Below are 26800 nucleotides of genomic sequence, written 5' to 3' on the forward strand. Positions count from 1 at the left end.
GGATCTGGGCCACAAGAGGGCAGCAAACCCCAATGAATCGCCTGAAGTTCGCTGATAGGCCAGCGGGCATTCAACAGGTGGCGCATCGCAGGATGTACCATATGGCTGGACCGTCTGTATTGAAGGGCCAGAAGCCTTCCTGGGGGGGAAGGCAGAGTCTCTTTCTGCTGAGCAGGTGAAACAAATGCAGAATGGACTTTCAGCCGCTCCCCCCGCCCCCCAGTGCCCCACATCTATCCAAAGGAGGAAGAGGAGGCAGCAGCCTTCGGCCCCTGGCTAAGCCTGTAAAACAGGGACTGCAGCTGACAACTGGCGTCTCCCTTCCTCCTCCTCCGCTTTTACAAGGAGCCAAGAAGTGGGAAGGGGCCGAGAAGCTGCCCCTCCTATTCCGGCCTCCGATCCCCCCTCCCATCTTGAAAAGACCTTCTGGATACTCAGGTGCTTCCAGGGCCAGAGCCTGACCTGGCAAGGCCAAAGCTGCCCCCCAAGAACGCCACCTGCCCTTTGAAGAGAAAGCCAGAAAGCCACTGGTGGGGGCTCCATCTCCAACGCAGGAGGCGCATTTCACACCCACCAACAGCTGGCAGGGCCACAGTGAAGAGGAGCCCCCAAAAATCGGGGCTCACCCCGATTTTCAAAGGGTTCTGACTTGCAACAACCCTCCCCCCTGTGGGCTCCCCTTTCCAGGTGACCTCCCAGCCCCCTCCCCCGGCTCTGGACCCCCTTCTGAGCAGGGCTCCCGGGGTCCACGGGCGAGAGCAGCACGCAAAGACGATCCAGAACACCGATCCAGTGAAAGCCTAGATTTAATGTCTTCTCGGGGGAAGTGGGGGCAGAAAAAAAAGACAGACATTCGGAGACAAGGATTCTGGGGTTGTTTTTTTTTCCCCCAAGCTTTTCGTTTTCTCTCATTTTCAAAACAATACAGTGCCGAGCTCACTTCTCACAGTAGAATATAATGGTTGCTTTTTCGTATAAAAACACATTCTCAGTTTATTTGTAAATGCACTTAGTGCTGGAAAAGGTGGTGAAGGACACAGTACCTCTGCATTTGGAGCCCCCTCCCCCACCCCCTCCCTCTCTCCAACAGGGAAAATCTGAAATGCCTGGGAATCACCTGGCATCAAACTCCCAATTCCGGCAGGGCACCTGTGGAGGAAAAGGAAGGCTTTTCCAGGGGCCGCCGTTCGTTCGTTCTCTTTTGAAGGTGGAAATTAAAGTATGCAAAACGCTAAGAGCCTGGACCCCCCACCCCCACCCCCTTGAGACAGGCCGCAGCTGAAGACGCTGCAGGGCACTGGAGGCTCCGGACTCGGGCAGCCCACCGCCCACTCGGGGGTCCCCATGTTTCTCGAGCTCAGCCTGGGCAGGAAGAGAGCGCAAGAGGGATGACCCTTTCTCGGGGCTGGAATGGCCAATTCACACACACACACACACACACACAGAGCCAGCCAGCTTCTCTTCCCCTGCTTCCTGGCAGCCCTGGCACAGCATCTCCATCCCTCCGGCCTGCAAGGGCACAGTGGCCAGACCCCAGCTGGGGATTGGGGGCACCCAAGGGGGCGACCCTGGACCCTTAAGAGGATTTCACTGCCCCCCCTTCTTGACCCAGGCGTCTGCAGCCAGATGCTCCAGAGGTGGAATCCAAGCAAGGATGAAAGTGAAAGGACCGAAGACCCGCCCCCTTTTCCACCCTGAGCCTCTCTTCTGCAAAGGTCCGTCCCCCTCCGCACCGCTCTGGTCTCCCTTCCTGGTTCTCACACTCAGACAAGTCATGAAATGAAATACGGCCATTTAAAAATGAAATAATAATAATAATAATAATAATAATGTTTTAATTCAGAAATCTCCTGGGGTTATGCTGATGTGATGTGATGGAGGGGTGGGAAAATCCATCTTATAGCAGCCAAAAACTGTACAGCAGGTTCAAACTTAAAAAAAGTCACTTCAAGTTTTCAAGTGTTTTTTTCCCTTCTTTAGACCCCCCCCAGACCTTCACCCCCAACCCCAATTATTAGCTTTAAATCGAAACAGTGCAAGTTACAGACTTCATCTAGAAAGCGGGCAGAATCGCTAAGCCTCCTGGATTAGCGGGAGGGGCCGGGGGCAGTCTGCGCCCTTCCTTGCCCTCCCCCATCACAATGCATTTCAAAAGCCCCCGCGAAAGAGGATGGGGGGCCTTCCAGGCAGTCCGGCTGGCAATGCCCACAGGCAGGCACACACCCGTTCCCCCTCTCCCCGGGGCACCCCCGGAATAGCAGCAAAATCTCCCTGTTCCCACTCTTAGCCGCCTGACCCCTTCCTGAACGGCACAGACCACGCTGGGCCTGGTCAGCCGGCCTGGGTGCGCCTCTGCCCTTATCTGTAGACGGGCAGGCGGATGTGGGCGTGCTGGTGGTCCAGGAGGCGGGGCACGGAGACCGTCTCATAGCCCCTGCCCAGCATCTGCTCCTTGATGCAGGGCGGGTGGATGTCGTTGATCAGGTACTCCAGGGACTGCAGGCTGCTGCTGAGGATGGAGGTGTTGCAGGCGGCCTTGCTCGGCAGACCCTCCGAGGGGGGCAGGTCCCGGGGCCCGGTGGGCAGCTCCTGGGGGTGGTAGCAGTCGCTGCTGTTGGGCGTCACCAAGACGCTGTTCCAGGCAGGGGCGAAGTACTGCCCCACCGAGAAATTCCCATGCACGCCCACGCAGTTCAAGGGCGAAGAGCTTACTTTGTCCACGGCGGCGGCCGCCCGCTCACCGGGTAGGCGCGCAAGACCCCAGCACACACCTCGGGCGACTTGCTGTCCGCACTATACATCCGCAGCGGCTGCTGCTTCTGCTGCCACAGCAGGTAATCCATGCTGTCTGGGTAAAGGCCCGGCTTGGGTCCCGCCAGGCCACTGCCCGGGTTGGAGCCGGTCACCAGTTCGGCGCCCTTCCGACAATCCGGCAACACAGCACCCGTGTAGGCCACTGCTGCCCCCACCGCAGCCATCGTGGTGAAGCTGCCCGCGGTGCCGTGCTTGGCCGTGCTGGGGTTGGTCACCGCCTCCCCCTGGCACAGCTGCTGCCCAGCCTGGGCCTGGCACTGCTGATTGATCTGGAAAATGATGTTCTGGATGGAGGGCAGGTTGGCCTGGGGCAGCACCAAGCTCCGGCCGGCCACCGTGACGTTGGGAGGGACGGGCGCCTCCATCTGCTTCTGGCCACCAGGATAGCCGAGCTGGGCTGCGCAGGATGGCCCAGGTGCTAAAGTGCTCGCCAGGGAGTAGGGGGCCACGGCCACATGGGCAGGGGACATCTTAGTCCGCTTGCCCTCGGCACTCTTCACGGCCCCTTTGCTGGCAGATGCCCTCACGACGGCCAGGAGGCCCTGGTAGCTGCTGGCGTGCAGAGGGTAGGGGCTGTAGCGCTGGCCCATCGTGTCGTATCCGTTCACCGTCCGGTTAAGGTGCTTGTGCTGGGGGACCCTGATGTTGGTGGGGAAGATCTTGATGGTGAGAGGGTTGTTTGCCACCTTCTGGGCATAAGCGTCGAGCTCAGCCGGGCTGGGGTATCGCGGGGAACGGATGGGAGCCATGGCTTCACCTAGGAGAGACCAGGAAGAGGTGTGATATGCTGTCATGCCTGTGGACACCTGTGGAGGTCACTAGAGCGCTCTCTGCACCATTCAGGCTGGCAAGTTTAAGAGGGATGGACTTTGTGGCTGGCTGAGGGATTCTGGGCCCTGAAGTCCCCCCATGGGTGCCAAGGGCGAGAAACCCCCCAAAGGCTCCTCCGTCCTCACTGGGTAATCCAGGGACAGCGCTTCCTGCCCGCCAAGGACCCTGGGGAAGCGGAACCAGCCCATTCAGCTTACATCGCTTCTTCCCTTCCCCAGTTCTGGGAGGAAGCAGGGACCCTCCAGACTGGATCCCTTGGCTCAGCTGGCAGCCCCAACTGCACCCACAGGAGTAAATTCCCCCCTCAAATTGCGTCAATCTCTCCAGCGCCTCCAGGAAACCTAGGTTAGAAGCCGAGCCACTAAGGCTGGGCGGCTCCACTCTTTTCCCCTCTGGTAGTCTGCCCCTGCTTGGGGAGGCTCTGCTGAGCACCAGAGTCACTGGAAACAGTCCACACACCGTCTTTTCCCTTCACTCTGTTTGAAGCCTATTTGTCTCCCTTCTCCCAAACAGATTCCCTGCTCTGAAAGATCGTCTCCCTGGAAGCCTTTTGGGGGGGGCGGCAATTCTGTAGGAGAAGGTGGCAGGTGGGAGGGAGGAAGCGCGACTCTGAAAGGTTGGATTTAAACCGTATTACACAAGCAATTTCATGGGTGCTTTGTGGCACTAGGAGAGCTCCGTTGGAAAAAAAAAGAAAAAAAATCCATTTACCCGCTATAAATCAGCACTTCTTATAATGAGCACAAAAATGTCACTTTTATGCAATTTTACAGATGAACAAAACTGGTGAAATTAACTGTGGTAACCTACTGTAGTCAGCAGAAGACGGCTCTGAGGAGGAGAACGGAGGGAGAGAGGGAGATTATATGGCTTCTGCCTCTCTCAAACTCCTTTCTTGAGCTAGTTTCTGGTGTGAAAACTCATTTGTTGTTTCCATTATGCTTCCATTTGGAGTTTATCTTGAGTATCCAATGAGCCACCAACTGTGAAAATGATTAAATCTACAAAATCTATCTAATAGATTGAATAAATTAGGTGTTTGAAGAGGCCCCCTCTGAAAAGAGAGGCGGGAAAAGAGGGTCTGGCTGAGAAGAGGGGAAGAAAGGCAAAGAATAAGGGAGAATTGCAGGCCTGGACAAATCCCCCGTCCCAAATCCCTCTCCCAGTCTGTCAAAGCAGGTGTTGATGAAAAATCCTGTTTCTGCTCCCTGACAATTCCACCCTCGCCTCTGAAAGCAAGCCCAGAATAGCCTGTCTGCCACTTTCCAAAACCAAGCGAGGTTCCACTTTGCTCCTTCAAAGGCAGCAGAGGCAGTTTGTGATCATGAAGGAAAAAAGCCACTAAAAAGTAAATAGCAAAAGGATTTGCAAAGAGTCCAGGGAAACAAAACACCGCAAGACTTGCTCTCCAACTGTCTCAGCTGAGGGGCAGGATTCAAGCCCTGAAATGCCAAACGGCGTAAAATCATGTGTATCCCATCCCTCCCAAGGCTCTGGGAATGGTGGGGGGAGGGAAAGAGAGGCGTGGGGAGGCCCCCTGCGCTTGCCAACTCTCGGACCCCTATCTCCACGCCCACCCACTTTGGGCACCAAGGCAGTGCCCGCTTGTGCTGTGGCAGGAAAGCAACCCCTCCCTTCTCTGCCAGCGGCTACATTAAACGCAGCTCGAAGGACGACGTTTTAATTGACTTAATAGCCTGGTTAATAACAATCCTCATTCCAGACACCTGTAAAAAGCCCGTAACGTGAATGGCATGGGGGAGGCCTGGCCAACGTAGCTTTTCAATGACGGCTGGTTTAATGGAAACCCATGATTAAGGGGCGAGGCGTGAAGCACCCGTGTGCCACCCTTCTCGGGCGGAAAGGGGGCCCCTGCAAAAGCCCAGTCCGGCTTCCGTTCCCCACTCCAGGCAAGTGAAGCAGAGGGGATGCCATTCACAGCCGGTGCCCCCTCTGCTGTGCCTGCAGGCCAGGCCTGGTGCCCTGGGGCTGCCAAGGGCAAGGCTTGGAAGGGGGGGACAGCTGCCAGCACCCAGAAGGAGCAACTTGGGGGCTTTTGAAATCCTCTCCCAGCCAGGCAGGCAGGCAGGCAGGCAGAGGGCCCTTCGGTGCTCCTGGCCGTGATGACCCTGTTCTAGGAACCGTGACACTAAGGGGCCGCTGACAGGATGGCTCCTGGCATGAGGGTTAGCAGGGGAAGGGGCTGCCTGCACAGAAGGGAAACAGCAGCCTACGTGGAGAGAGGCACCAGGCACATCCTGCAGTTGCCACCTGCCCACCTTCCCCCCTCTGCCCCCCCCATTTGTGCCCCCAAAATCACAGAGCAGGTGGGTCCCCAGCCTTTGGCTTCTGGGGGGGCAGAAAATGCCCACACACCCCTCACAGATCGGAGGAGGAGGAGGAGGGAGCCTGCCGAGCACAAGCCGCAGATTCCCCCTGCGGTCGCCTCTTGGGGGGATGCTGAGCGCCTGCTGTGAAAATGACAGAGGAACCAATTTCCGTGGGGCTCCTGGTGCGCTTTGGAGCTCGGCTTGGCAAGCGTCCCCCGTCCCCCCCCCACAGTAATTACTGCTTTCCAACGGCCTGTAATTGCTTCCTTCGCGGCACCCTCGCCATTGTGCCACCGCACTCTTGCCTTGACACGCTGCCACTGGCCCACATTGCTGGCCTGTCCCTTGCCCTCCGCCAGGCCAGCCGGGAGCAAGGGCAGCCACAGGGAGGGAGGGGGCTCTTCCTGAAGCCCGCCTCTCCCCACCTGCCCTCTAGGCTGGGTCTGGGGGCTTCTAGTGGCCAGAGTGCCGCCTCCTTCCAGAGTTCCCCAACCGGCTTCTTCTTTTTTTCAGAGCGACTCCTTTTTTCAAAAATATACACTCTTCCAATCCTGCTAATAGCACATGAGAAAGCGGATAGAGATGAACGGCCTGGTTTTGTCCTGCCTTTCAAAGAAAGACAGTCGGGGGCGTTTCGGTAGCTGAACCTGAAAAGCAACCAGGCCCAAATAGGTGTGAAGAATCGTCAGAAGAAGAAGAAGAAAAACCCTCAACCTTTCAAAATCCTCAGTAGGTATTAAAACAGGGGTGAGGCTGGTCTCCAATCTACGCCATATTGAATTTAAAATGTTTTAACATCTTTCATTAACAAGTATATAGGCTTGTGTGGAATGGGGAAGAAACAGGTCGAAGTCTCTGCAACATTAAAGATTAAATACTTCTTTTTTAGAAAAAAGAAGTCATTTCATAAGCTCATTGACCTAGAAAAAGCTTGAGTTAAGACCCAATTTAATCCATTCTAATTAAAGTGATACCTATTTTAAAAGCACATTGAAGTGACCTGCAGTGCAAAGTTACGGAGCTCGGAGCCATCCAGAATCCTCCAAACTGCCTGTTTACGGAATCTTCTCTTGTTTCAACTTAAGTATGTTATTGTGCAATTTGCTTTTGCTTTCTGTGGACTGCTTTGAGGCTTTCAGCAAGGAAAATGCAAGAGTAACAATATATATATATTTATAATTTGTATTTCTTTTTCAGGAAGCCAACCCCCCCTGGAAAGATATCAGAGGAGAAGGCAGGCGTTTTCATTTCCACCATCAGCTCCTCCTGTCTCCATCTCAGCTCATCTCTTCGTATTTTTCGGGGGTGGGGGGAAGATCCCCAAATCCCTGTCAGGAGCAAAAAATTCCCCTCTCTGTCTTTGCAAGCTGTTCAATTTCCCTGACTTTGCATTCAATAACAGCTAAATAATTGAATCATCCTGGCTGCCGAAGATGGGCTTTGGATTTTATTAGAATTTTAAATTGTTTTGTTTCTTCAGTATTTTATTACAGTAAATGGAAAAATGCACAGCCCACGGTAATCATCTGGTGGCTTTTGATATTATTCAGAGCTGGGAGCACATCCGGGAGAGGGAGATGGAGATGGAGCCATCAGGAGGGCTGATGAGATTAGCTCTAAAACAGGACTTTCGGCTCACCCAAATTGCCCACAGATGGGGGGGGAGGGGGGGACTCAGGTCCAGCCCTGGGAAAGGATTGGAGGGAGGGGCTGCCTGGACCCTCCCCAACGTCAGTCCAGGGTCCCTGCGGTGCTTCCACTCCGTTTGCAGCCTAACAATCGCAAAGGATGGAGCGCGAGGGCTCCATCACTGGGTGGTTGCAAAAGATTAGACAGACATTTGACCAGGATGGTGCTGAGTGGTCCACTTTGGAAACCCTGGTTCAGAAAATCTGCAGAATCAAGACTGCGAAAGGCCAGACAAATTCCCCCAGCGAGAGCCCTGATCCTAGCTGCTGAGATACACCCTCACTTTCTGCCCTGGCATGCAACACTTGTCCATCAGCCGTGCTTTGCACATCAGGTGTGAGAGAAGTGAACCTGGGCGAAGGAGGACAGAGCTGGCCAAGTCTTCTGCCTCTGGCCTTTTCCAATTAGGTAAATAACCTGTCCGTAGCCCAGAAATCAAAAGCGGGGAAACTGAGCTGAGTAAAATCAGAGAAAAATGACCCTTTCTTTGGCAGATGCTTTGCGGGGGTTCAAAGCTGGCCCCCACCCAAAGAAGAGGAAGTGGGGAATCTGCTTGAAAGCAAAGCCACCTTGCGAATCCCTCCCTGGGAGACCCTCCCCCCTCACTCCTGGGCAAAGTGCAAATCAAACTCATATTTGCACTACTGGCAAGCAGCACCAACTTAGAGAAAACCAGCTGAAATAGACAGGAATCTCCTCGGAGAAGCAATTAAATATGGATTTTTGCTCCCGAATTAACAGGTTTTCCAATAATCCCGGAGTACCAGCGGGGCCTCTGCCAAAGCCAGGCCTTGTGCCACGCTGCCCGAGCAAAGCAAGCTTGCATTTCTACCCAAGACCCTGAAAGGATTCCTAGAAGGCCCAGGAGGGGGACGGCTTCACTCGGATGACTCACCCTCCGCCTCGCCTAGACCAACATGTGGCTGTCAGCTGCTCGGAATTTAACACCATGAGTTTATAAAAAGTCTGGCAAGAGAAGAGACCGAGGTTGGCACCACTCAGCCGCTGAAGGGCAGGTGGCACCTACGGCAAATCCACCAAGTTGGGACAGTCCAGGGGGAAATGGAGGTACAAATCGCGTTACGGAACGAGTCGAAGCTCCTTTTTAAAGGTGCAGCTCAGCTGTTTTGCAGACTTCAAGGGCAGAAGGTCCCTCCAAGAGGGGTAGGGCACCTGCTCAAGGATCTGGCAAATAGACACCCCCCCCGCCGAAGGAAAAACCAACCAGCCAGTTTTTTATGCCCCAGAAATTGTCCCCAACCCACAAGGCAGCCTGTGGCCTGGCGCTCATCCCTCTTCCTGGAAGTGACACGGCGTGGACTCAGGCCCGGACGTGGACGTGGCTCTCCACCACGTGCTCCAAAGTGGAGCTTCCCTCTGGAAAGTCCTCTTGCTCCCCCCCTTTGGAGGAGCTTCTGCAGGAGGGGAAGGCGCCAGGCTGCAGAAGGGCACTGGGCATGCACGGAGGAAGTAGGTGGGGGCCGGCTGGGCACGAGACCCTAAGCACCCCAGCCCCCAAGGGCAGCCCACCCTCCACTCTTCATCCACAGGGAGCTTTGCAGCCCAGCCCAGCTCCCCAAACCTTCCCTTTCTCCCCCGGGGAATATTTATCACTACTATTCGTTTATTTGACTTACTCGCTGCTTTTCTGCTTAATGGCGGCCAAAGTGACATGCAGCGAGAGTTGTGCTTACTCATAAATAAAAGCAGGCTCTGGTTCGCTAGGAATCGGGCTCCCCTCTTTCTGCCTTGCAAGGGGGACCGAGGGCCCCCTTCCGAAACCCTTTGCTTCCAGCTACCTGGACTCTCCCGGCTGCAAAATGCTTCCTGCCCACAGGCCCCCCTGTTCATGGCAACAGCCAGGCCCCTCTGGGTATCTGTCCTTACCGGAACAGAGCGGACAGGCTGGTGCTTTGCCTAAGGCCACCATCTCCACCGCTTGGCTCCCTCAGCTGGTGCCCAGCGCCTGCCGGCAACTCGGCTATTAAAGGAGGAGCTCAGCCACACAGGCACTTCTGAGTTTGATTAGTCGAGGCTTTGGGGTGGGCTCACCCAGCCGGGGAGGAGGTTCGCTCTGAGCCACTAAAAAGTAAAAGGCTTAGTTTGCAGTGACAAGTGGAAGAAACAGGGCTGTGTTTGCATCACAATGGGACAGATTGTCCTTTGTCTGCCCACAAAGAAAGTGGTTGTGCTTTGGTGAAGAAGAGGCTTGTCCGCAGCAGGCCCTAATTCAATTAAGGGAGGATTATGCCACTCTGCCCCCTTCCCAGGGGCCCTCGGTGGGTCCTTCTCCCCACAGGACCCCGAAGCCCTGGAAGGCCAGAGGAGCCAGGGACACCCTTGATCTGAGGGCTCCTGGCTGCTCTCTGGGCTGGGCGGTTTTCTTGCAGGCGTTTCATGACCCAAACTAGGCAGCCTCATCACCAGAGTCTGTCAGAAAACCACCAAGTTTTCCCCTCCTCCTCCCCCCCCTGCAAACTCCGCTCTCTTTTAGCACTGATGATGTTACCTAGTTGGGTAATGGAAGGTCTGCGAGAAAAGGCCAGAGAGCAGCCAGGAGCCTCCCTTTCAGGCCTGGGCTGCAAACGTTCTCCTTTACCGGTACACGTTTAGTAGCACCCCCCCCCCCCCCCTGTCTCATGAACGATCAGACATTTTATGACAATCTTTGGGGAGGGGGCTACATAAGAATTTGAGGGTCTAGAGGTAGCTCCCTTTCTCCTACATCAAGGTGCTTGGTGGGCATATCTTGGGCAGAATGCCAAGGCCGATCTGCATGCACAGAAGACGGATGTTCTGAGTCACCCCACAGCCGACAGCACCACTCCTGGCGCTTCTCCTTAAACTCCCTTCATTTTTGCAGTCAGGTCTCAAAATCCGCTGGGTTTCCCTGGGTTTGGGGGGGCTCCAGTTTGCAGGACAGAAGGGCTGCCTGGCAGGGCTCTGGCTGGGCAGCTCTGGAAAGGGGGCTGTGCCCATCATGGGCCTGGCTTGGAAAGAAGCTGCTGGCCTTCCCCCTCTGCCAGCCGTGGCACGGGCAGTGGGTGAAGAGTGCCCATGGAATCAACCTGCTAAGTAGCCGTGCCAGCCTGGTTGCTCTGTGCAAAGCCGAGTGTGCCAGAAAGCAAAGGGAGGGGTCCGGAGTTCTTGGGGGGGGGGGACACCGGGGGGGGGAGAAATGTCACTCTCTTCTGTAGCTCCAGCACAGGCAGGAGGGCAAATATTAGCAGGCACACCTTTCATGCAAAATTAATACCGAAATTAATCAACGGCCCGGGTGCGTAATGGGATTCTGCAGCCGTGGCAGGCTGTGCTGGGTGGCCGACTTATTTCATGCTGACGGAAAGGAAGCCAAAGGACATGAAATAAGGCCCATAAAGATAATTACCGAGATACTTGGGAGCAAATTAAGTAATCAGAGGCGCTTCTAAATCATGTCTAGTTTTAAGAAGCGCTCTCGTTCCTGATTACTGAGAGAGCAATCTGGAAGGACAGGACAAAAACAGACACACACACCCTTTTTCCTCAATGCCCCCAAGACCCCCTCAGTGCAAAGACCCCCACCAACTCCCCCCCTCCCCGGCCCCCTGGGTGCCCCTTGGCACAGCTTCTCCTCTGTGGGTAGAAGCAACAGCCAAGGGGAAGAAGGATCACGGAGATGCCCAGGCTGGGAGCTCCCTGGCCCTTCATTTGGGGGGTGGGGAGCCAAGCGAGGGGAGGGGGAGAGAGATCCGATTTCCCTCTTGCTAAGGAAACCAACCCAGGCCGAGGGAGGCCCAAACAAACTCAGCCTGTGCCCAGCTCAATAAAACTGGAAGTCTGAAAGTTTACTGGCATGACGACCATGATTGTTGCATGCACCCCGAGAGACCAATTCCTTGTGCGTTTAATCCCACTTGGCCAAATGAAGTATGCAGTTCAATTCAAATCCTCCTCTCCAGCATTAAACAAATGAAAGCAGGCAGAAGGATAACCGGTAAAGCCTCCCTTGGAAACACCCAGCCTGACCCTCCTGGGAAGGAGAGACTGGCGCCAGGTGGAGAGAAGGCTGGGCCGGCACAAACCACAGAGGATCAGTGCCAGCCGGGGGCATGGAAGGCCGTTTTCAAACGGTCTTAAGAAACAAGCCGTCCTAATCTCCAGCTGCTTCGGATTCTTCACCCCCTTCTTAAGTGGCAGGAGGAAAAGGGGCCCTGCAGCCACCGCGGCCCAGCCCAGGCTGTGCCCTGGCAGATAGAAAGCGCTGGCACAAAGGAGAACAATCGTAAAAGAAAAGAAAAAACACCTCCTGTTTAAAACACACAATAATCACTTGAGAACCTTAATGTGCCTTTGCAGCCACAGAGGTCAGCCCGGCTCATTAAATATACATTTAATCATAGCTTTGGATTTAGAGACGAAGAAGGCCGGGCACAGGTGCTTGGCCGGGTGACCTGTGGAGACCTACATCAAGGTAACTCACCCCCTCATCTCAGCATCTCAGAAAGCCTTGTGGGCTTGAGTGGGTATTAGAAGGGAGGGGAGGGGAACTGCAACAGGGTACTGCCCCCCGTGGCACTCATGCCGAGAGCCCCTTGCTCTGCCTGGGACCACCACTCCAGGACAAGGGTGGGGGCTGCCTCTGCTGCAAACAGCTGGACCTTTGCCCTCCTGGCTGCAGCCACCGGCCCAGAGTGACTCACCCTTGCGTGGCTCCAGGGCCTTATTCGGACAACCCAGGGGCTGCCTCGGTGGGTTCTGGGTCCTCTGCAGGCAGGCCAACATGGCGGAAGAGAGGGTGAGACAAATCTGGTGGCATCACTCCAGAAGACCCTGCAAGGAATCCCAGAGAACAGGGACGGGGTCAGTCCATCAGCCAGAAATTGGGGGAGGGGGAGTGGACCCCTCCCCAGCATCACACAGGGCCAGGGAAGGAAGTTGCATGCAGCGTCATTCCAGCGTCAAAGGGTGCTGTGCACACTGGACAAGCAAAGCTTCGATTGACCACCAACCCTGCCCAGCTCCCAGGCCTGAGTTTCACAACCTTGTTTACTTTAACACGGGTGGACTTCAACTCCCAGAGTTCCCCAGCCGGCATGGCAGAGCCAAGCACCAAACACAGGCAGGCGCTTTGCGGCCCACCCAGAGCTCTCTTGCCAGCTTGCAGGCCTTCAAAAGACTGAACAATCGGCCTCCCTTAAGGGCAGCGGGCACCCAGGTGCCAGGAGGACACGGCACAGTCTTGCCTGTGATCGATGGCTGAGTTGCGACAATTTTAGGGCAGGGGCCATGGTCAACAGCAGCCCAGCAAGAGCTCCCACACCTGCCAAGGTGAGCAACTTGGGAGGGGCACTGGGGTCCCTCCAAAGACCCAACGGTTTGCAAATAAAAACCAGAGACCCATTGGAGAAAAACAACCGACAGGAGTTTCTCTCTCTCTCCCTCCCCCCCCCCCCCCCCGCTGCTAAATGAGCCAAGGGGGCACCAGCAAGTGGCTCCTTCCTGTCTCTCACCCAGGAGGGGCATCCTGGCACAGGGAAGGCGTGCAGGCGATCCTCTCCTGGAGCTCCAGAAGCTGCTTTGGCCCAAAATCAGAGACCGAGCGAGGGGCTTCTCGCCCTCGGAGAAAGGAGCTGCCTAAAACTTTTCCATTTCCACCCAGAGGGTCTCATCCGCTCTGGTCCTCACAGCGGCACCCCTGCCCCCCCCCGGCTTTCCTCGAGGCCTCGGCCCTGCCTTCCCTGGGGAGCAGAGGTCCCCCAAAGTCTGCACACCCCACGGACGGAGGCAACTGGGCCTTCTCGCCAGCCATCGGCTGCGGCTGCTGCTCCTGTTGAACCGGCGCCTGGAGTTGCCAAGATCCTGTTCCTGGTACTAATGAAGCATTCAGGAATAAAAGCCCTTTTCACCGTCTTTCTTAAGATGCTAATTTCACAACAAAAGTTCGTTACTACATAATTATCTCAATCTAGATTCCCCTCCCGAATCTGTACCAGCCTTTCTCTAAAAAAAGGGGGGAGAAGAAAAGGAACCCAAGTCTGAGGCACTTTTCCTCATCACCAGCTATTTCATCTTCCAAGAAGCTACCTTGAAAAGAGCGATTTTTATTCTGAAAGGGACTTTTCTTCTGTCTCTAGGCAGCCAATTTGCGCCTATTACTGTCTGCCGGAGCAAAGGGGGGCGAGCCAAACAGGGCCAAGAGCCCCTCTCCAGCAGCTTCATTCGAGGGGGCAGATGGAGGCCTCCCCCAACCCACCCACCCACCCCTGCTTTGAGGTGGGCCCTGAGCAGGAGGAGGCCAAGACCCTCTTTGCAAGACCTGGGGCTGGCTCTTAGCCCCCCGGAAGAACCTTTGTGCCAGAGCGACCCCGGGTTCAAGGCCCTCAGCCCCTCAAGGCCCCTAAGCTTGACAGATCTGGGCCTTTCTGCACTCCAGGGTCTCTTCTCTGTGCCCGGCTGCCTGCCAGGTTGGGTGGGGGGCAGTGCTTCCTGCAGCTGAGACCCCCTACTCTGCCCAAGGGCCTCCTGGAAGTCCCCCCCAGGTGTGTGCTGGCCTCCATCAACTGCTCTGCCCGTCTTAAGAGGGATTGGCCATCTGGCCCTCCAGCCTCAGCTCCCTGCCCTGGTTTCTCCTCCCGGCACCTGAGGTTAATCCTGCAGGCAGATCCACAGCCCCCTTCTGCCCCCCCAAGGAGCCGCTCAGGGGCAGCCTCCCACTCTGGGAGGGGCTCCTGCCCAGGCCAGGTGGCAGGAGCTTCGCCTGGCATGGGAACCAGGAGCACCTCAGGAGTGCAAAGAGGAGGGGGAAAAACACACGCTGAGACTCTTTCTCTCTTTCTCTCTTTCTCTCTCTCTCTCCCTTCCTTCCTTTCCTTCCTTTCCAAGCTGCTCTCTTGTCAGAATCATCGACCTACCGAAGCGAAGCCAAATCCCACCGTATTTGGTCTCCTCCTCCAAAGCCCTGAAGGGCAACCCATTTTGAACCCACCTGCAAATCTCCCCAGCTTATTGGCTAATCTGCCATGATGTCATGGAGCTCGGCAAAAAAAGTTTCGGCTGGCTTAGCTCCCTCAGCACTTGGTTAAATCCCAGCCGTCCTGGATTCCGTGGGCAGCCGGATCCGCAGAGCCACCTCAGCCCTTTGGCCCACCTGCCGACTCCGTCCCTGGCTGAGGACAGCTGGCTCCTCACCCTCCTATTCTCCCCTGTCTCCAGAAGAGCCCACCCAGCTAGGGAAGGAGCTGCCGCTTGCAGGATCGGGCCCTGCCGGACCCGCCTCCTTGCTCCAAGAACAGGACAGGACTGCTCTACCCACTGCAGCGCCTTTAAAAATAGCTGCCCTCTGGAAGTCATGCTAGCAGCCCCTCCCTTTCGGATATAAGTACCCCTTTCACAGCCTCTTCTCCAACGCCTGCTAATTTTGAAAGCCTGCCCTGAAAATTGGGGCTATTTATAAGCCCAAGGTCTCTGCGACTTTAATAACCCTCCCCACCCCAAAAAGTCACCTGTCCCTGCAGGCCAAGGACTGTCCTTTGGCACCTTCCAATTGGGGATAGAAGGGGGGGCACAGCAGCACAGAGACTTTGAAAACCAGGGTTGCTCCAACTTCCAAGCCATCATTGTGGCAATCACCTGACATGATGGCTTGTAGATGTGTTGGGACTACAACTCCCACCACAGCTCATCTGCAGCACCCTCGGTGGCTGTGCTGGATGGGCACAGTTGGAGTCATGGCCCATCTGGCCTTTATTTGCTCTTTTGGAAACGACTGAAAGGAGCATTCGGACAATGAGCGCCGCCATCTTTTGTCCGATGGCCTCTGAGGGGCTGGTGCACAGGTGGGCCTAATCCAGCAACCGACACACCAAACTTTGAATGATCGCCTCTACCTTCCTTCCTGGTCCAAAGGATGCAACATTACACAAAGCCAGTTCCCCTTCGCACCCAAGACACAGAGGCACTCTGCCCATGCTCCAAAGCGGCGATTCCTCTCTCCACATCCTCTGCGCTCTGCCTCCCCCCTTCCCGTGAGTTGCTACTCAGACAACTTGCAAATAATTTATGCTTAACCTTGAAAACCCCAAAGGGCTGCAACTCAATTAGCAGAGCTGACAGTTTGGGTGCCGGGATGAGTTAATCTGGAGAAGGGTCACCTTTCTGTAAATTATGGCAAATAAATAAAACCCCAAACGGGAAAGTTCACCGCCACCTTGCCTGAGGCACCCAATGCAGCAGGCAGGCAGGCTGTTTGGGGGGGTGACCTCTCTTCCCTGCTTGCAAATGTCTCCATGAAACCCAGCTAATGCGTTCTGGGGGGAAGGAGGGGGACCCTGACTGGCCGCCCCCTGAGCCTGCTGGGGAACCAGTGGAGGGGAGAACGGAGGAGTGCATCCAGTTAATAATTAAATGTTAATCTAAAAAGCAATTTTAGCTGCAGCCCAGAAGTTACATGGTTCAAGATTATATTAGCATGCAAGAGTCAAGGGTAATTTCCACTGGCCCCTTGTGTGATCAGCCAGAGCCCAGCCAGCTTCATGCCACACAGGCTGTGGATTAAAAGGGGGACCTGATTGGGGGGGGAGGGGGACTGCCAGGACATTTGGGGGGCTGCCAAGTTTAAACGCTTGTGAAAAGCTTGCGTGAACTTTGGTTGCAGCCCAAGACCCCGAGGCCCCTCCTGCACACCTGGTTCTCCCCCCGCAAAGGCAGGCTCCCTCTCAGCCCCTCCCCCTCCCCTCCCGCTCCTCCAGCTTGGCAGGGTGAGGGGGGGCGGCTCTCCAGGAATCAAGGGAGGGGTGTGTGGGGAGACCAGGCAGGTGCTCCATCATCGATGCAGGTCAGCGTTTCTCAGCCTGGGCAAGTTTTGAGAAGGGTGGACGGCCCGTCCCACGCCGGCTGGGGAATTCTGGGAGTGGACGCCACACACCTCCAAACTGGCCAAGATTGAGACACGTAGATCTAGCTGACCACCATGGTTCCCTGCTCCCTCCCTGCCCCTCCTCCCCCCAAAAGGGCTTTGTGGTCATTTCCAATCAGGGGTCTTTCATTTTAGCTCCCCCACCAAGAGCCCCAAGAGCCGCCCAGGCTCCCCTCAGCCCAAACACGGAGGAAGAGACCCTCTCCCAATTCCAGCTCATTTGCATTCCTCAATGCTGGCCAACCGGCTCCTGGACGATTCTCCACCCAAAGGAGGCTCCGCAAATATTGAAAGGAAATAAATAAGAAACTTATCAGCTTCTACAGCCTGGGCTAATTTCTTATCTCCTAACAAACAAGCAGGAATTATGAATACCGTAAGTGCCCTGTTGTGTCATTATTGTGTTTGCACTACAATTTATGGATTTTCTCCCCCTTTTTCGGAGACCTTGAAGCAACCGTTTTGTTCTTGCTGGAGCTGAAAGGAGGAGCCGTCAGCGGGAGGCCTGGGTGGAGAGAGCCAGGCGCGCAGATACGACCAGGGCTCTCGTCCCTTTAGTGCAAGAAAAGGGAGCCAGCTTTGCACGGGCACGGGGGTTTCGGATGCGAGAGGAAGGGGAAGAATAGGGGCACAGAGGGCAGAGTGTTCAAATGAAAGAGCCAAGGCAAATAATTGGGAGGGGGGTGTCACCCAGCCCGCAGCCTCCCCAGGCCAGAAAAGGGCCTCCTGCCCTCCAGGGCAACCCCAGATGCCCGTGAAGTCTGTTCCCAGCGGATCAAACTGGGGGCCATGAAAAGACGTGGCCCCTTTGGAGCCTGTGGCCCTGACCACGGCCGGTGCTTGGCCTCTCCGGCTGCCCCAAACAGCTCTTGACCCAGCCAAGACCTTGGGCGTCAATCAAAGGTGGAGACGGGGCTCCCCAGGCCCCGGGAGGCAAGGGGTCCAAAGAGTGGAAGAGAAACGGAAGGGCAACTTTCTGTTCCTTTGGGGGAGGGGGGTCGTCCTGGCACAAGCACCCAACTCAGCCTCTTCTTTTCTTTCAGCTGCTAGGATGGGCTAAGGGCACCTGGCCATGGCTGAGAAGGCGGCTCTGCGGATGATTAGAAGGGTCTGCCATTCCTTTTGCAGGTGAGAATCAGGCTGGCCCAAGCAGGGATGCCTCCTGAGCATGTGCAGAAGGGTTTCCTCTCTCTGCTAAGCCAAGATGCCCTTGAGAACCACTTCGGAAGGGCCCCCCATTTGCTCTGAAGGCCCTGGGAGGCTTCCCTCCCTTCCTCGGTCCTGCAGCTCATCCTTCCTTCCATACTGCCTTATATGATGTCACAGCAGGCCAGCCAATCAGCATTCATCGTTTATCTTTGCCTTGCACTTCCCAAATCTTAGTATTTACTGCCCCCCCCCAAAGAGTTTAGAACCAGTCTGCCCTGGGACAGGGAGGCTGACTTCTCTGACTGCCTCCAAGCAGAATACAGGTGGGAACAGGGGTCCAAGGGGGAGGTCGGGAGGGAAAGGTCACGGGAAAGCAACTCGGTGATTCGGAGCTCTGCCTAAACTCACCAGAAGGAAGGGGGTCATTTAGCCTGCCTCCCCTGGCCACCAGGTCAGAAAACGAGGCCTCTCAAAGGCAGGGGGTGGCTGGCTGCCTGCCTGCACAAAGGCCCCCTTTCCTCCCGCGATGATGACAGGCAGAGAAACACCAAACGATTGAAATGAACCACCGGCGGAACAATCGGTGTGGTGGGGAAAATGGTGTTGAGGTGGGGAGGAAGAGAGCAGGCACACAGAGTCCCTTCCTTCCTTCCTTCCTTCCTTCCTTCCTTCCTTCCTTCCTTCCTTCCTTCCTTCCTTCCTTCCTTCCTTCCTTCCTTCCTTTCTTTCTTTCTTCCTTTTCTTTCTTTTCTTTCTTTCTTTCTTTCTTTCTGTTTATAGCAATTGAATGAAAATGTACAACACGGATCGGCAACAGCTGACAAATGAGATCAAACAGACATGATTTCAAGTTGGCTTCATCCCGAGTTCTGATTGGCATTAATTGTGAGCACTTGCAAAGCAGGGAGCCGAGAGAGGCTGACATTCGCTCCGAGCGAACATTTCCCTTCTAATAGTTTTAATGATTACAATGGGAGCCCGTGATCAGCTCTGCGCATTAATAACTCCAGAACAGCTGGGGAGGCGGGGGGGGGGAGGGGAGCTGCAGGGGAGGGCCCGCCCTTCTGCCTGTGCAACACACATCCACTCGTGTGTGTGTGTGTGCGTGTGCGTGTGTGTGCACCACTGAAACCCCTCCCTCCCGCAGAGGAAGCCTCCCAGCTCAGAACCCAAAAGGGGGCGGCCAGGTCCAGCAACGGTCCAGCTGGCCACCCTGAGGCTGCCTAGAGCTTCCCCAGGCCTGGCTGGGCAATCTCGGTGCCCCCTTCGAACGCAGAGCATGTGCAGAGGGCAGGAGGACTCTTCCCTTCGGAATGAAAACTCAAAGTTTGGGAAGCTTTTTCTCTTTAAGCGCCCCCCCCACTGCACCCCCAAATTAGACCCGAGGCAACCAAGGGAGCCCCGTCGGCCCCCCTGCCAGCAGCAGAGACGCCTCGGAAGGCCTTCTGGGCGTGGAAACCCCTGCCAGGCGCTCCCCGTTTCCCACAGCAGCCGATGGGGAGAGGCCGACTCCAGCAGGGCATCCAAGCGCTTCCACGCCAGCGAATGCTCTGATTACACGGGGTCCCCTTGGCTGCTCTCCTTTTCCAGGCACAGGCAGAGCCTCAGCCCTGGCTCTCTGTTGGCCAGCCCACCCTTCCGGAAAGCCCACTCCCGTCTCCCAAACGGGCTGGACTACAACACCCATACCCCTCAGCCACAGGCTTTTCACCACCAGAAAGAGGCTGAAGAACAGCCTGAGAGTCCATCCGCAAGTGCCTTTACGCTACAACCTCTGGTCTCTTCTTACAAAGAGGAAATTGTCCACCCCCCCTTCAAGCTCAGGTCTTCAAGCCTGATTCGTGATGATGGGCCAGTTACCTGCCGCAGAGCCAGCCTTCTCCCCCCGGCACGAGGGGGCCCTCAAGCATGATTCAAAAACACAGGCGCCTCATGACCAGGCAGCTCAAGGTGAAACACAGCCCCCGCCCCAAAAAACCCCCAGTTCAACACACATCCCAGGCCAAGCAGGCTGGCGAATCCTTCAAGCCCTCATCCTCCAAGGGAGAAAGCCCATCGCTCCCTGCCCGCCTCTAGCCCAACGCCAACTTTCCACCAGGACCCAGGTTTCATACGGATAATGGGCGGCAGGAGTTGGGGTCTCCCCAACTTCAATCTCTCCCCTTTTGTTCTACATTGAGGGGAGCCAGCAGCCGTCACTGTTGGGTGGGAGGGAGTTCCAGGTGCCTTCAAAGACCCCTGAGGGGCAGGAAATGCCAGGCTTGACTCGTTTGAAGTGAGAGCGGGATTCGAATTAGGGACAAAAGGGAGCGAGCACACACGCACACGCACACACACACACACACACACCCCTAGAAATATTAGGCTGACTGGGGGTCGCTTTCCTCGATCTTCCTCCCTCCACCTGCCCACCCTTCCTTTCCATCTTTCAATCAAGATTTTTTTGGGAGGGGGCACCCAGCACAGCGATTCTTTTATTCCACCAGAATCACAAAGAAGCAATTACCCAGCTGCCTTTAAGCTGACACCCCAAAAGTTCAGCCAGCAGGTGATAGAAGTGGGGGAGGGGAGGATTCACAAAGAAGGGGATTAATCAGGAACTGCCCTCCCCCCCTCCCCCACCAGCCTGGACTCCAGGAAAAACCTGAGCCTCTCAGGATCCTTTCCCTGGAATTAAAATGCCAATTCGCTGATCTGCAGGAGGGAAAATGCAAAGCAATTAAAATCTTGGGGCGAGGAGTCTTTCCCCCCTCCTTCCTTCCTTCCTTCCTTCCTTTTCCTTCCTTTCGATCCAAGGCTTCTCCTGGGAACGAGCGGCAGCAAAATTCATTCGGTTCCCAGGGAGTCCAGAAGTTCACCCCAGCCCTGCAGGGACCTCCGGCATCTGGCCGGCAGGGCAATGGGTAGGGGGGCTACGGGGGAGGGCGTGTGGAGTTCAGGAGGCTGAAAGGCTGGGGGCCAAGTGCAGCCGGCCCTGGGAGGGGGCTTAAAAGCACCAATATTGTCTTCCCAGGCAATAAAAAATTCCCAGCAGGCTCTTGTCGGTTTCAGGTCATTAACCTGTTTTTATTGAAAGGTTGTTTACAGCAGTCATAAATTGGTTCCTTTCTGTGCCTCTCCAGCAAAGAGCCATCGTGAGACCCCGGGAAAGGAAGGGGCAGCAGCTGGGAAGAAAGCCGCAGCCCTGAGACCCCAAAAGGGGAGGGGGCTCTCCAACTGTGCAAGGGCAATTCCCAGCAAGTGGCTCTGGATTGGAGAAGGCCAGTGTGGCTCCGACGGTCGCCAGGGAAAGCATCTCCATCCACTCGACTGGGGGCGGGGGGGAGTCGGCAAAGTTCAAACCCAGAGTGGGAAGGGGAGGGCTCGAGGGTGGCGGGCAGAGTCACTCACAGCCAACCAAGCCGGGAAAACCCAGAAGACGCTGCAGCCGCAGCTGGCTGGCCGGAGCATCCAGAAACGCAGGTCCCTATTTCAGAGGCCCCAAAGAGAGCGGCCTGCCCTGCATGGACCGTCTGGCCAGCAGCTACGGAGCCAACCGGACTCCTCAGATGGCCCAGAAGGGAAGAATCACCCCATCCTGGAGCAAACAGCCCCCCCCCGCGCCCCCCAGATCCCAGGACCCAAGATTTCCCCTTTGGATCAAATCCACCAGCAGAAGCCAGCAGGTAGGGAGAGGCGGCTGCCTTGCCTGGCTCCTGCTGGACGTTGCTGTCAGAAAGAGGGGCCGGAGGAGACGGTTCCTGGAGGTCCAGGTGGGGTTTGGACCAATTCTCAAAATTCTAGGCCTGGCCACAAAGAATGGGAAATTCCCACCAGATTCCCCCAAAGGAGAGTGGCTGATAATCCAAAGCAGGCAAGCAGGCACCAAGCTGGAGCCGATGTGGGAAGGATGCCTGGAAAGAGTAGAGATAATTATATGGAATAGGAAAACCGCAAGCGGAATAAGCTTTTAATGATTAATTGTATTCCAACGTTTAATTTTAACTCTGATTTTTAATTGCAGGAATGCTACTCCCATCCTTTTCCTACCGGAAGCTGCTGTGCTGGTCGAAGGAACAGAAAGCCCCTTGGAAAGGCAATAAATAACTAAATCAGCCAAGCAAACACCTGCACGCATCTTGCTCTGCTCAGCGCAGGCCCCCCCCGCCCCCCCACAGGGCCAGCTGCCGTCTCTGGCAACACACAAAGCCGCACACTGCAGACGCAAAGCGGAGGGGAGACAAGGCAGCCCCTGCAGCCCCCTCCCTTCCCTCTGGCTAAGGCGGCAGGGGGCAGAATCCCCCCCTCCTCCTCCTCCTCAGTCGCTGGGTGTGCCTGCCCCCCAACTTTCAGTGTCTCTGTGCAGCTCACATCTCTGGGGGACCCCCCTGAATTGTCCCACCCTCTTCCGGAGGGGCAGCTTTCAAAACGCGGTTCTCCTCAGAGAGGGGGGGTCTTTCTCTTCTCCTGCAGGGCTCACAGGTGGGCTGGGTGGAACAGGGTGTGTGTGTGTGTGTGTGTGTGTGTGTGTAAGGAGAGATCAGTGGGAGGGGAGGAAGGGTTGGTTTTCCATCCTGAAAGCCATGACAGTAAACGGGGGTGGGGGGGGGGGGGAGTGAAATATTGGGCCGGTATGCTTTAGAGGGAGGTGCATTTCACTCAGAAAGTGGGGGGCCCACCAGGCCGGCCAGCCCCGTGCAGTGACTCACTTGAAGGTGTGCAAGTGCAAGGCAAAGTCCGCAGGGAGGACGAACGGGCCCGTCCCTTATCATCGTCCAGATCCCCTCCCCTCCCTCAACCCCCCCAGCCAAGGCAGCTCCGTATGCAGGCCCTGCTTTCTCTGGAAGGGAGGGGGGGGGGAGGGAGGGAGGGTGTTAGGCAGCTCTCCACCAATGTCAGCCGGCTGATAATTATGGAGGGCATCCGGAGGGAAGGCGCGCAGGGGAGCAAGTCACTTAGCAACCCAGCGGTGCCCCTGGAGTGGCCGAGCGACCAGCCATTTTCCCCTGCCCTTCCCTGGTGGTGCCAGGCAAGCACAAACAGCGATAGGCAGGCGCACAATAGCTCTTGACACGCAAATAGGTTAACATAATAAAGCCAGCTTTAGCCGGCTCACTCCAGGGAGAGAAGCAATTCGCCCGGCCAGGAGGAGGAGGAGGAGGAGGTAATAAAGCCTTTTGTGGGCGGCATTAGCCAGAGCGGAATCATCGCCCTTTCATGGAATTACCTGGCGTGGATGTTAGCTTTTCCCCAAGAATGCCCAAGGCGGGAGGGAGCAAGGCCTAGTGGTTCCTCCCCCTGGCTGGGGTGGAAAGACCCGCAATGCAACTGGCCACATTCTCTTAAAGCCTCACCTTTTTCTACTGGGGAGGGAGGCCCCCCCTTCCTTCCCCCTCCCAAAAGTGCCTTTGGCAGCCAGGAGGTGCAGGCTGCAGTTTCAGGAGGGACCGCAAAGCTTTTCCTGACTTATCTCTGCCCAGAAGGAGCCAGTCTAGGAAACAGTGGACTCTCCAGAGCGAAGAACAGAGGAAAAATAATCCACAATTTGAAAGTGGACCTTTGGCAACGGGTTGCCTTTTGATCTTTCACAGACCCACAATATGGACTAGGAACTTGAGCATGGACTCAACCTACGGTAACAATAACACACGCTTCTCCAGTCCTTAGCCAACTGTATCATCCTACCCAGAGCGCCTCAGACCTGGGAATTGGGGTGGGAGGGGAACGACATCACATCATCCATCACCGGATCCAAACAACGGAGCAAAGCTGAAGAGACTGAGCAGAATATAAACAGACCCTGCCAGGGGTGAGTAATGTTGCAGAATCAGACCCCTCCCCTCAGGACAACGGCCCCCACCCCTCTCCTACTCTCTAACAACCCAAGTGGAATCCAGCCCCCACCCCCACCCCAGGGCCTGCATGACCCTCCCCTCTCCCTCCCCCTCTGCAGCCTTGGGTAACGGAGGAAGATTCAGTGGCTTTGAGGCTTAAATTTTTAATGCGGCTCCCTCTTTATACTTGAAATATCTCGCAGCGTGAAACTGAGAGGAAAGCGGCAGAATGGAGATTTATTGACCTGTTCGAGGATCTGCAGGCAGAGAAGAGAGGAGGCTTTTAAAGGCAGGAAGGACACAAAGGATTCCCAGCACTTCCTTCTCCCAATAACGATCAGTAAATGCCTCTAACAAGATCAAAGGAGACGAGGCATCCTTTCTGGTCCGTTGTTAAGATAAAAAATACCAGGGACCTACAGGCGAGCGAGCAAAGCGCTGGCCAATTGTGCAAGCTTTCTTGCACAGTTCTTGACCAGGCAGACAATATATAAAATTCCAGGGGGAAAAGTCATTCCCTTGGTAGGGCACCCAAAAAAAAAAGAAGAAGAAAAATAAGTTATTATTCCCTCACAGGCTCAAGGCTGCTCCACTTTCACCATTTGGACTCAAAGGAGCATCCCAGCCAAGGCGGGTCAGGCAATTTCTCCCAGTGCTGCAGCTCAAATGTCTTGCTTGAGTGAACTGACACTAACAAGCGTGCAGATTTTAACGTTTCAGAGAATTTTTTATCCTGGTCCGTCTGGAAAAGGTCTTTGCAGTTACAGGTAAACCAGCTGGTTTTATTCAACCGATATGGCACCGTCCTATTCCAAATGCCCATTTCAGGGCATCCACATCACAATCGGGATTAAAACCGGGCCCAATCAAACGGGACCCAATCATCTCAGTTCTTATTCAAAGGCCTGGGCAAAGAGCAGGTCCCTTGCGCCGGTGCTGAAATTGTCCTTCTCTCCCTGCAAAGTCTGAAACTCGAAAACTTTTTTTCCAAGCAAGCCGGGAGAGAGGTGGGGGATGGGCGAAGTCTTGTGCATTATTCTACGCTCGTCGCCTCACACACTTTGCCCAAGGAGGCGCTGGCGGAGTCCCAAAGCCGCAGCCTGAACTTGACCCCTGGACTCTGGTGCCCAGACGCCGACCCCGAATGCTGCCTTCTCCATCGGAGAAAAGGCCTCTGGGTTCACCCACCCACCCTAGGGAGCCTCCCTCACAGCAGATGGGGAATGGGGGGAGGGGAGGCAGACACCGACTTGACTTCACCTGCAGGAGGAGGAGCTCCAGGCAGATTGGAGGGGGAGGGGCCAAAGTCCCAGGTCAGTAGAAGCCGCCTTCCAGGGAGGAGCCAGTAGAAAGGCCCTGAGGCCTGGGGGGAGTTAACCTTCATGATTAGGTTGGGTCCAACTTGGGGGGGGGGGGCTTCACAAGGCCACCACCAAGGTTTTCAGCTGGGTGGGAGGAGATCTGGCTTGCCTCCCAGAATCTGGGCTCAAAGGAGGCTAAAACCAGAAAGGCCCAGGACTGCTCAGATCAAGAGGCTTTGGGGTGAGGGCAGCACCCACCCCCATCCCGACTGCACCGCCTTCTCCCAGCCCAAACTCTCCCGGGGCTCCAGGGAGCAGCTCCCTCAACACAGACCCCTCCCTCGCCTGGACCCCTTCGATGCAGGCGGGGGCGGGGGATAAATAAGTGGTCTCGGAGGCTCCCGGCCCCATCCAGCCCCATCCATCAGGCCTGGCGTGGCCATCCGGCAGCAGCCAAGTTTCTTCCTCCCCGTTTGGGAAAGAAAGCAGCCTTGTGCCCTGGCTGGGCAGCTGGCAGCTCGGGGTGGTTCAAGGGCAGCAGTGGAGTCCTTGCCAGGGAATAGTGCCTTTGCCGCCAGAAGCAGCAGCACCTGCCAAAGCGCCCAAGAAGGCCGCAAGCCCCTCCCCCCAGTGGATCTCCCTGCAAAGCCCTTCGAGGCCCCCAGGCAGAAACTGCCCCCAGCCTCACTCTGGGGAGGGGGTGGTTTCTGGGAGAGTGGGAGCTGGGGGTGGGTGGGGGTTTTCCTCCCTCCTGAAATCGGCCCCTTCAGCAGGGCAGCCTCCACGGGCTCCGGGATCCTCACGGCTGCCCCCCCCTCATCCGAGTTTGTGTGGGTGCCCCGAAGGCCCCGGTGGGAGACGAGGGCCGGCCCCAAAGGGGAGGGAGGGGGAGGCCTCTCCCGAAAGCCCCCCAAGGAAGCACAGAGGCAATAACTTTGCTCAGCCGGGACGGCGGGCGGTCAACCTTCCTCCAAGCTCCACCTGGCCCACAGGGGAAACATCCTACCGGCCCGCAGGCCACAGACTGCCAAGACCCGCGGACTCCTAGAGCCGGCCGACGCTCCCGCGCTCTTCCCACCAGCCCCAACCCAGCGGGAGCCAGAGGCCCTTGGGACCCCCGCCCACCTGAGCCAAGCAACGGCTGGGGACCCTTCCCGCCCCGCTGCTCGTGATGGGGGCCTGATCAGCCGCAGGAAGCCCCCCGAGACCCTCGGCCGTCGGGCAAACCGCCCAGGGAAGCGGACCGGGAGGGCTGAGCAAGGCCGGGGCGGACTGTCCCAGCCAGACGCCCAGACTGCCCTGCCCATCATCCTCGGCCAGGCCCGGTCTCCGATGTCCCCGCCGCCCGCCCAGCCCTCTCCCCTCGCCGCCCGCTTTACCATCTCGGTGCGGTTCCGGCTCGGCTTCAGGGCGCCTCGGCCGAGAGCAGCAGCCGCCGCCGCCTCCACCGCCGCCGCCGCCGGGTCCTCGCGGCCATGAAGGGAGCCGAGCCAGGAGACGCCGCCCGCCGCCGCGATCCTCAGGGGCAGCCCGGGCGCGGCGCGGCGCGGCCGGGGCTCCGCGGGGGTCGCCAGCCGCCAGCGGGGCTCACATCCTGCCGGGGCCGCGCGCGGCGTTGCCGGAGCAGCCCAGACGACATGGAGGAGGGCGGCGGGGCGGCGGGGCTGGTCCTTTGTGTGCCGCCGCCGCCGCCGCCGCGCTGCGCCGAGCAGCCGGCGGACGGGCGGCCCGGGGCAGCGCTCCGGCTCTCCGGGGGCCGCGCGGCGTTGCCCGGCGGAGGAAGCGGGCCGGGACCGTCGCGGCCGGCCTGATGCGGAGCGCGGCTCGGTCTCCGGCCGGCGGGCTTGAGCAGCCACGGGGACGCCGCTCCGCCGCCTTCTTCTTCCCCCGAAGCGCCGGGCCGAGGCGGCTCCAGAAGCGGAAGCTCCAGCCGCGACCTCCCTCCGCGGCGGCGCCGGCGACTCTGAGCCGCGCAGC

The 26800-nt window shown here is 56.9% G+C and overlaps 1 protein-coding gene across 1 annotated transcript; it reads right to left on the reverse strand.

Annotated features, from left to right (window-relative positions):
* Positions 1–1815: 1815 nt before the first annotated feature.
* FAM222A (family with sequence similarity 222 member A) lies at positions 1816–26800 on the reverse strand. Its single transcript, XM_026685517.2, is given in 4 exon segments — positions 1816–2730; positions 2733–3571; positions 12347–12476; positions 26203–26800. Coding segments are annotated over 3 exon segments (1293 nt in total). The 5' UTR covers positions 12429–12476; positions 26203–26800; the 3' UTR covers positions 1816–2358.

This window comes from Notechis scutatus, chromosome 13, assembly GCF_049901735.1.
Source record: "Notechis scutatus isolate UNSWTSFEM ecotype Mainland chromosome 13, rNotScu1.2, whole genome shotgun sequence".
Taxonomy (NCBI): Eukaryota; Metazoa; Chordata; class Lepidosauria; order Squamata; family Elapidae; genus Notechis; species Notechis scutatus.